The 10,965-nt window shown below is 45.2% G+C and overlaps 1 protein-coding gene across 1 annotated transcript; it reads left to right on the forward strand.

Annotated features, from left to right (window-relative positions):
* LOC8155275 (probable beta-D-xylosidase 7) lies at positions 2,740-6,261 on the forward strand. Its single transcript, XM_002489266.2, has 4 exons — positions 2,740-3,198; positions 3,704-4,173; positions 4,305-4,402; positions 4,791-6,261. The coding sequence occupies exons 1-4, from the start codon at positions 2,740-2,742 to the stop codon at positions 6,137-6,139; spliced, it is 2,376 nt and encodes a 791-aa protein (XP_002489311.1). The 3' UTR covers positions 6,140-6,261.

A 10,965-nucleotide genomic window follows, 5' to 3' on the forward strand; every position in this document is an offset into this window, starting at 1 on the left:
CACACTTTTCTTTTTATTACGAGTTCTTCGAAATTCGTCGACTTAAGCTCGGCGTGTTCTCAAGTTCCGTGTGAATACCTCTTGGCCGTGGCATCCGGGCGCATCGCTGTTGTCGGGACCAAAGTGTTCGAGTTATCACCTTTGCCGATAGTAAGGTCAAATCGGCTGGCACGCCTTAACGTTTAAATCGGGTATTAGCCCTTTGTGTTTGCAGATCAGCTTTTGCATCAACAGCGTGTCCATCGACACTATGTGTCCCTTCTAGCAATAATGTGTCTTTTAAATAATGTGCCCAATTCAATATGGTCAAGTGAAAATCAGTGTAAGTTAGGTGGCTGTAGGGAAAAAAACCAAGAAAAAACCATAATTCACAACGAACTTTCTGCACTGACAAAGAACAATGGTTAAACCAAAGCTCATGCTTACCACTGCATATCACCCAAGACAAAAGAGTCATATACAAAGGAATGCAATGGTTGAATTACTGTATTACGAAAAGGACATGCTATAATAAACTAAACGCAACCCTGCAACTGTACATGAAAGTGCACAAGAGCAGTGGAAACCTGAGAGCTTAAGTTTGAACAAATAAATTGAAACCAATTGAAACATTCCAGCAAACTGAGAACATGACAAATACTTCTCTTATGCAAAACGTATAAGGAAATAAAATTTATTGTTTCCTTAAGGTTTGGTAAAGCCGATACAACATGGTACTCTGGGACTCCTAATTCTTGCTCATACTCTCCAATTTTAATGGCAAATGGACACTACTGACAACCATTATTCCTATTCGATTTGCTCACACGATATACATGAGCTGACTTTTTGATTAACTTGAGGCACAATCTCAGTGTCAACCCTTACACTCAAGTGACCAAGATAATAGAACGAAGGAATAGTTAAGTTAAAAAATAAAATTATTTCAATTGTTTCATGTACATATTTTTTGCTCTACGTACAAGTTGAATGTTATATTGCGCATAGTAGCATACCTCCTAGTTTATATATTGAACTTCTAATAACCATATGCAAGTTGCTGCTTTACAATAACCATATGCTTGTTATGAACATATATCAATTACTGTACTGCACCAAGATTTGAAAGTATATGTAACTTCAATCGCCATGGCTTTAGTCGGCTAACTCACTTGGTTTTAGGGTTGTGGCTGGCCGGGGATGGCCACTAGGCGGGCAGGGCTCGCTGCTGCTACGCGGCTGAGGACTTGCCAGGGCTACAGCCGCCTGCTCCTAGGAAACGCAGACACTGCATGCGCTGCTAACAAATTTACCTAGTGGTGGATAGCAGAGGGGACGCGCTTATCAACGACAGCTTAAGTTCGTGTTCGGCTTTGTCCTACTTCAAGGGGTCACGACCCTTGGCACAACCAGTGGTGGACGCCCTGCCTAGCCTCCAGGGCAAGGGCGAGGTGCGAGGACGAGCTAGGGCGAGGTGACAGGATGGGCGAGGTGCGAGGGCAGACACTAGGATTGGGGGAGTGAGGATTTTTCTATACTTTGATGCGGGACATGAAGGGAAAGACAGATGCCACGGAGAGGTCAAGATTTTTCTTGTGTAGAAGCAATTTTATATCAGAAATCCTTTGTTTTTCTTTGTTTCTTTTCGCACACTTTCACCTCCATGGTTATATATTATTTCTCTCTTAAGTATTTGCATCAGGATTTCATTCTTATTCTATATTTCTTTCCGCACACTTCCACCTGCTGCATGTTGGGTTGGTTGATGCGGTTTGGAACGGAGAGGCTGAAGCGACCTAAAAAAAATATCGCACCATTCGGTGGTCTTACTTTTATTATTTTAAATTTTAGGAGATTATTTAGAGTTTTTAAGTGTATTTAATATTACCAATATGTCTATTATCATTCTAGGGATGACAGCTTAGTGTATAGTGATGTTAATTAAGAAATATGAACCGTCACTTTCTGTTTCGTCTAACATCATTTATTTAGCATGCCAGTACCACTGTGGATAATATTGAACACCAACACGTTATCTCCCGCCCTCTCCCACGTCCCTGGTAAGGTGTACCACCAGATCACAACACCGTTGCACATATACACGAATCGTTTCCGCAACACCACAGATCGTGCAATTCAGACTGCTGCTATACCTGTAATAACTTCCATGTCCCATCCGTTTAATTAAGCAATGCAATCCCCATGTAGTAAGACTTCCGTTCGACACGAAGACAACGCAATGCGTGTAGATCAACAATTACGTACTCCTTGTGTTCTCTTTTGTCCGACACTCAAGAAGAATCCACGTGCACTCATCAAACTTAATTTCAAAGTTCCACACCACTGCTAATAATATCTTAAAAAATATTAATCTGAATAAGGTTACTTCAAATGCTACAATGATCACGCGGTTACATTAGAATACACCTATTGATTTAGTTATTTCAACATTCAAATGTTAGGTTTGGGGACCGTGCGGTTAGTTATGCACTTAGGTACTACGAACCAACATACCTAAGCACGCGCACATTATTGATGTGAATTGAATCCAAGTAGCGAAATGGAAACAGCAACGCATTACTTGCATGCTTAACCTGCGATTCCCCTTTATGGCTACTAATAATAGGCAAAGCTTATAGTGCATCACACGCAAACACCAGTGAGCGACATGAGGCTCAGCTCGCTCCTGTTGACCCAGCTGGTGTACTATTTAAGCACAGTCCCGCCACCCCTGGCCTCTCACTGACTCACGTATTTCATATGGACGATAATGCATCTATTCGCCACCACACTACTCCCTCCTCCACATACCATCGCAGAAACCCCGTCATGGCAGCGCATGTTTCAGTGCTCCTCCTGGTGCCGGCGTTGCTGATGAGAGTGGCAGTGGCCGGAGCACCGCCGTTCTCGTGCGGCCCGTCGTCGCCGTCGAAGGGGTTACCGTTCTGCAACATGAAGCTCCCCGCGTCACAGCGTGCGGCGGACCTGGTGTCGCGGATGACGCCCGCCGAGAAGGCGTCCCAGCTTGGGGATATCGCCAACGGGGTGCCGCGACTTGGCGTCCCCTCGTACAAGTGGTGGAACGAGGCCCTGCACGGGGTGGCCATCTCCGGCAAGGGGATCCACATGAACCAGGGCGTACGCTCGGCCACCAGCTTTCCGCAGGTGCTGCACACCGCCGCGTCCTTCAACGACAACCTCTGGTTCCGCATCGGCCAGGTACGCGATGTGTGACGACGGCGCAGGACATCATGGGCATGACGCACTCATGAGTCATGACGGTACGCGTGCCAGCATTGTCATGGGACGTCGTCATCCATATCCATAGTGCCATTTAGTCACCGCGCATGCATGCCATTTGTTTTTGATTTGCTTTCGATACGTGATTTATAATAGTGGCGCATTATGGCTGCCCTCTTAACCATGTTTTAACTCTGATAGTAATTAGGCTGAATGATATATATATATAATGCTGTCAAAAGCAACACCATCTGTTAGTGTCGACTTAAGATCGGCACAACTAATATGCTTGTGAACTACTCTTTGGTATGAGTTGTTCTCCAAGAGTTTGCATAATTAAAGTTACTCAGCATGTCATCACCAAGAGTGCGTTGCAAGCATGCATCCATATGTGTTTGTTGCGCACAAACACTAAAATAAAATAATTAATTTTCCGGCCACGTGAACTGACATGAGTGTGGATCGACGACGTACGCGTACGCAGGCGACCGGCAAGGAGGCTCGGGCATTCTACAACATCGGACAGGCGGAGGGGCTCACCATGTGGTCCCCGAACGTGAACATCTTCCGGGACCCGCGGTGGGGCCGCGGCCAGGAGACCCCCGGCGAGGACCCCGCGGTGGCCAGCCGGTACGGCGCCGCCTTCGTCCGGGGCTTGCAGGGCAGCAGCAGCAACACCAAATCCGTGCCGCCGGTGCTGCAGACCTCGGCTTGCTGCAAGCACGCCACGGCATATGACCTGGAGGACTGGAAGGGAGTGTCGCGGTACAGCTTCAAGGCCACCGTGACGATCCAGGACCTGGCGGACACCTTCAACCCGCCGTTCCGGAGCTGTGTGGTCGATGGAAAGGCCAGCTGCGTCATGTGCGCCTACACGATCGTCAATGGCGTGCCGTCGTGCGCCAATGGCGACCTGCTCACCAAGACCTTCAGGGGCAGCTGGGGACTCGACGGGTGAGTTGTCTCGATCGGCCGTTGTTGTTGCTCACAATAACTGCCTTACATTTCGCGGCGAGGACGGAGCTCGTTCAAGTCCACCGAGTTCTTTCTCGTCTCATCTCATGGTCCTTTTTTGCCTGATGAAGGTATGTCGCCGCGGACTGCGACGCGGTGGCCATCATGCGTAACTCACAGTTCTATCGCCCGACAGCGGAGGACACCGTCGCGGCCACGCTCAAAGCCGGTATATCGTCCTCTCGTATGATGCAACTCTTTCTCTAGGGCCTCTTAGACCTTGTTTAGTTCCACGCAAAAAACGTTTCACCAATCACATTAAATCTTTTGACACATGTATAGAGTATCAAATGTAAAAAAAATAGAAATTAATTGCACAGTTTACGTGTAAATTGCGAGACCCATATTTTAAACCGAGATAATTGAACACTAGTTGTCAAATAAAACAAAAATGCTATAGATAGCTAAATCTAAAAACTTTTTTTTTTGAAATAAACAAGCTCTTAATTTGAGTTCGCCCCACCTATGCAAATTAACGCTTTCTAATGACTAATGACTAGTAAATGGCAATCACTGATCGAGTTCATTTTAATTGGATCCCCACGGACAACTTGTAGGATTGGACATAGACTGTGGTCCATACATCCAGCAGTACGCCATGGCCGCGATCCAGAAGGGGAAGCTGACGCAGCAGGACGTAGACAAGGCCGTCAAGAACCTCCTCACCACCCGCATGCGGCTGGGCCACTTCGACGGCGACCCCAAGACCAACGTGTACGGCAACCTCGGAGCCGGCCACATCTGCACGGCGGAGCACAAGAACCTAGCGCTCGAGGCGGCGCTGGACGGCATCGTCTTACTCAAGAACAGCGCGGGCGTCCTCCCGCTTAAACGAGGGACGGTCAACTCTGCCGCCGTCATCGGCCACAACGCCAACGACGTTCTCGCTCTCCTCGGCAACTATTGGGGCCCACCGTGCGCGCCGACCACGCCTCTCCAGGGGATCCAGGGCTACGTGAAGAACGTCAAGTTCCTGGCCGGGTGCAACAAGGCGGCCTGCAACGTCGCCGCGACGCCCCAGGCGACCGCGCTGGCGAGCTCGTCGGATGCCGTGATCCTGTTCATGGGACTGAGCCAGGAGCAGGAGAGCGAAGGGAAGGACAGGACGACACTTCTCCTTCCGGGTAACCAGCAGAGCTTGATCAACGCCGTCGCCAACGCAGCGAAGCGGCCAGTGATCTTGGTGCTTCTCACTGGCGGCCCGGTGGACATCACATTCGCCCAGGCGAACCCCAAGATCGGCGCCATCCTGTGGGCCGGCTACCCTGGCCAGGCTGGCGGCCTCGCCATTGCAAAAGTCCTGTTCGGCGAGAAGAACCCCAGTGGGAAGCTGCCGAACACGTGGTACCCGGAGGAGTTCACGAGGATCCCCATGACGGACATGCGGATGCGCGCCGCGGGCAGCTACCCTGGCCGGACTTACCGGTTCTACAATGGCAAGACCATCTATAAGTTCGGCTACGGCCTCAGCTACTCCAAGTTCTCTCACCGTGTAGTCACCGGGCGCAAGAACCCGGCGCACAACACGAGCCTACTCGCCGCCGGCCTCGCAGCGATGACCGAGGACAACTTGAGCTACCATGTCGAGCACATCGGCGACGTCGTGTGCGATCAGCTCAAATTCTTGGCAGTGGTCAAGGTGCAGAACCACGGGCCAATCGACGGGAAGCACACGGCGCTCATGTTCCTCCGGTGGCCCAGCGCGACCGACGGCCGACCAACGAGGCAGCTGATCGGGTTCCAGAGCCAGCACATCAAGGCAGGGGAGAAGGCGAACCTGAGGTTTGAGGTGAGCCCGTGTGAGCATTTCAGCAGGGTGAGGCAGGACGGCAGAAAGGTGATCGATAAAGGGTCACATTTCCTCAAGGTTGGCAAGCATGAGCTGGAGATTAGTTTTGGGGCATGAGTTTTTCTTTTCTTTTTGGAAAATAAGAGTATATGGGTCTTATGTTTCCTAGTGTGATTTATCACTTTGTTTATTATTCTACTGGCACGTAAAATGAATTTATTTGTAGGTTACCATGAAAATCCCCGATAAAACATGCTCACCGTCTTAGCCTACAACATCTCCAACCATGCACTACTACACATACATACTATACAGGCGGTTGAGAGCATATTTGTATAGGCGTTTCTCAGCGCCGACTGCGCTGGGGGCTTATACAAATGGGACAGTACCACAGGCGGTTCACGGAGAACCGCCTGTGGTAATTGTTTCCACTAGGAGGCGGCTCACTTAGTGAACTGCTTGTGTATACACAGGAGTGAGCCGCCTATGGTAATTAATTACCACAGACGGTAATTAATTATCACAGACGGTTCAATTAATATAAATATTTGGTTTTATTTTTGTATTATTAATATTTAGTATTATTTTTATATTATTATGAATAACTATATATATATATTGATATTGGAACTACTATTGGATGATTGTGTTCACATATAGCATCATGCAATTTTAAATACTTTATATATATATATATATATTTAAATACATAAAAAGTTTGGTGCTCACGAATATAAAGTTATTTACAACAGTACATACATCACACATTTCATACATCAAAGTTTACACTTGTGCCCTAATAACGTGTCCTAGTAAGGTTTGGTCTACTCTGTTAGCACCCGGAACTCTCGCTTAGATAATTCGCTATGATGATCATGATGCTTCTCTTCGCATGGAATCACATATTTCAAGATCACTACCGGAATCCGACTCTTTGCCGAGTGTCTAGTGGTTTGCCGAGTGTTTTTTTTGGGACACTCGGCAAAGAACTTCTTTGCCGAGTGCTACAAATAAAATGCTCGGCAAAGAAGGATTTTTGCTCGAAATTTGAAGCCCTACACAAATTCAAATCAAAAATTTTTAAACTACAAAGTTCTATAACTTCTCAAGATCTACAATCTTTATTTTGGCCATTTCTTCATTTGGCAAAGTGAAAATAAATTTGTTCACAAATTTTACAACTCTTTTATAGTTCCTAGAACTACAAGAGAGATATATAAGATTTGTGAAAAATATTAGAATTACCGTATCAGATGAGCAAATGATCAAACAACCAAAATAAACTTTATAGATTTTGACAAGTTATGAAATTTTATGCTTGACAATTTTTTCATATGAGTTTATCTTGTCATTTAAAACTGCGTTTTTATTTGAAAATTTTTAAATTTGATTTTTTAAAATTACCTCGGATGAAAAATTTGACTAAATAAACTTTGTAGGTCTCGAAAAGTTATGAAACTTTGTAGTTGATAACTTTTTGATTTGAAACTATGTTGTCATGCAAAAACTACGTTTAAATTTCTCAAATTTCAAATTCAAATTTTATAAACGGTCTCGGATAGAGAAACTGCCTAAATGAAAATTATAGACCTCAAAAAGTTATGAAACTTTGTAGTTGACAACTTTTTAATTTGAAATCGTTTAGAGGCTCAAATAATCAATTTACACGTGATTTAGTATGATATATGAAGAATCGAAAAAATATAATCACAACTGATGCTTTAGTGCAGTGGTAAAGGAGTGAGGTGCTTGAGCTTGAGGTCGTAGGTTTGAATCCTGCTACTGGCCCATATGCAAATTTTTTGGAAAATGCTAAAAAAAAGGTGAAGGGCGCAGTGGCTGATGCTGGCTGATGGCTGCCCTCCCCCTAAAAATTTTTTTTCCCTATTTTTCGGATTTTTTTACTTTTATCTTTGCCGAGTGTCGACACTCGGCACTCGGCAAAGCCTTTGTCGAGTGTCGACACTCGGCAAAGCCTTTGCCGAGTGTCCGATAAAAAACACTCGGCAAAGACCCCTTTGCCGGCCAGAATGTTGTCGTGTGCTCTTTGCCGAGTGTGGCACTCGGCAAAGGCTTTGCCGAGTGTATTTAGGCCTTTGCCGAGTGCCAGAGACACTCGGCAAAGCGTCTGTCTCCCATGGTGAATGAATGTGCACACGTCCTAAACTATGATGTATAAAGCTTTTTCAGTGATGTGTGCCACCTTTTCTTTCTTATATTTCTGCATAGAAAGTTTATAAACATCAAATACTATGATAAACATTAAAATTTTGTACTTTTAATTAATGTTACAACTATGATATACATGACTATTACTTATGTTAATTACCTTGGATGGGTTGCTGGCGAATTGTCCGGTCTCTCTCTTGTGCTCGCACACATAGTATCCATAGAGGATAGTTAATCATGCACTTAGTTGAACTGAGAACTGCCTTTTGTGGTATACATATGCTGATGATGTCGTTGCCAATAGAAGAGGCCCTCATGTACCAGTCATGGAGCCTTTTTATATTGGTTGGCAGCTTTTTAAGAGTTTCTGCCACTTGAGAAGAGGCCTTCCAACCACAAATTTTTTAGGGATGTTCTTGTAATCTTGTTTAGTTGGCACCTTGATTGTGCACGGAATTACCTTAGGCACCGGCTTCGCTGCCTTCCCGAGCTTAGACAAGTCATGCACTTCTATTGTGCGTTTCCATCCAATGCCTGACAAAAATTTGGCGGTGCTAGATAGTTTTTCTTTGGCTCGTATGGAGAAATCAACTTCGGCACCGAAAATTTTTTTCATTGGCTTTTTGGTGAGGAAGGATCTTTGGGTTGTGGGGAAACTGTGGAATTTAATGGTGGCGGAGACGATGGCGGGATAGGAAGATCATCATGGGGATGTGATGGTTGAGGGTCAGAAAGAGAAAGGGGAGGTGATGTTTGACGGTCAGGAAGAGACTCGGGAGGTGATGATGGTGGTGGGTCAGGATGAGGATCGATGGGTGCTGACGACTCCTTAGTGGGTGGTACCTCTTGAGAGGATGGTGGTAGCTCCCTCAGCTAGACATCCTGCCGAGGCCAAAGGATGAAATTGTTTATCGCCTATCCGAGTTTCTGATGCCCTCGGGACCGGGGATGTCTAGAATCTCATCCTCGTACTCTTTGCCCACGGTCTCAACTGCAACTGTGCAGTAGTCTTCGGGAATGTTGGCACAATGGTATATGGGTCCTCATGGGATCGCTTTACCTGTAGTTAGTTCCCTTGTACGCTGATTGTTAAGGCCATACCTTATGACTAGGAGCAAGGCACAAGAGCAATAATGTCGTCAACTGGATAGTGAGCCTTGGTTGCCGTAGATGCGACACTGCTTTGAATGTCTGTTGGACACTAACACCACTGGTCGTGCCACCACTAGGACTAGCTGCATCTGGGGGGCCTAAGCGCTCATCTGTTGATTTGACATCGCACTCGCCAGTTTCTGCATCAACTCGGGAGGAGGATCTTCTAGAAATTTCCCTAACATTGATGTGAACTCTTTATGAGCCTGCTGCTGAAAGAGAGTTGCCATTTGTTGCTTGTATCGATCACATTTCTTGTACCCACCTTTCCACTCAGGGCCAAATCCATCCTTCCATCCTTCTTTGGATGAGATGCCTCGAACACGGCTAGGATGCTCGGGGTTGTTGGGCATTCTTAACGTCATTACCAAAAGTAGACTTAGTTTTCTAATTCTGTTAACGGCGCCAAAAATGCCAAACCTATCCCCCATGCCACTTAAGCCAAGTTGTCATCCCCGGCATGACATGAGAGACGCGGTATTGAAATATATAATTGCTCCTCTGAATGAATAATAAATGAGATCTGCAAGCGCATAGATTAATACCGATGTAGCATTTTAACCGGGAAGTATTCCAGGTATCGTTATTTATATTTTTACCACTAGGAAGGGATCGCTAATCATCAATGTTGATTATGGAATGGAATATGGAATTGAGTATCTATCATTGCATGTGTAATAGAGAGCATTTATCTATCTCTTTCATACAGGGATAAATGTCACATAGAATATAGATAAAGTATGAATGGTGACAAAGATAATTAATCTGATCAGCATAACTAGCCACATATAATAATGATAAGCACCTCAACAGATATTCTAGCAAGTCATTAGCATGGAATTAGGATGAACTACAAGAATATTTCCTAAGTTATTCTTAACTATAAAGTCTAGCATATCATAGTTAGTGCAATTATACTTGGCAATCATTGCGAGACAGGACTACGCCCATGCATAGTGATATTATCAACGAAGATGAGAAACATAGCAATCACTCCCCTGTAATAATGTTGCTTTGCTTGCCCTATACACGAGAGGGGGACTATATAAGAATCAATGGAGCTGTCACCACCATGAACTACCCCGCGATCTGGCATATAGTGTACAATCGTAGATAAATACGGTATAGGCACCACGCCTACACAATACTTACCATTTACCCACTGTACACATGGATAAACGCTATACGGTCCTAAACATGTATATAATTCCAATCTAACTAAGCCAAGCATATAACTATGATAAACTAAGAACAATATAATTGCAAATATAAGCAAGTAGAGCAAAGTCATAATCAATATATTGAAGTAGAATAAAGTCATATTCATAATATTGAAGAACAATGATAAAAAATGAAGAATAGTAGAGGAAATACCAAGAATCCTCTTGACAGATCCGGAAACCAATCGAAGATTGACTCCTTCAAGTTCTAATCCTATGTAGCTATGCTAAACTAGAGATCTATTGATGTGGTGGCTCTAGGGCTTGATCAGGGACTTATTCTCCCATGATGGATGAATGAATTAGGGCTTCTTAGGTCCTCTCCTCCAGGGGCCAGAGGGCCTGCTTATATAGTCCCTCAAAATGAATATGGACCGTCGGATCAAACCGACCTTAATCGCA

This window comes from Sorghum bicolor, chromosome 5, assembly GCF_000003195.3.
Source record: "Sorghum bicolor cultivar BTx623 chromosome 5, Sorghum_bicolor_NCBIv3, whole genome shotgun sequence".
Lineage (NCBI taxonomy): Eukaryota > Viridiplantae > Streptophyta > Magnoliopsida > Poales > Poaceae > Sorghum > Sorghum bicolor.

Excerpts from the sequence above, each read along its gene's own strand:
- LOC8155275 (XM_002489266.2), top strand. The coding sequence starts at position 2,740 with ATGGACGATAATGCATCTATTCGCCACCACACTACTCCCTCCTCCACA. Across the intron at positions 3,199-3,703 it reads TCTGGTTCCGCATCGGCCAG|GCGACCGGCAAGGAGGCTCG; the intron begins GTACGCGATGTG and ends ACGCGTACGCAG. Across the intron at positions 4,174-4,304 it reads GGCAGCTGGGGACTCGACGG|GTATGTCGCCGCGGACTGCG; the intron begins GTGAGTTGTCTC and ends TGCCTGATGAAG.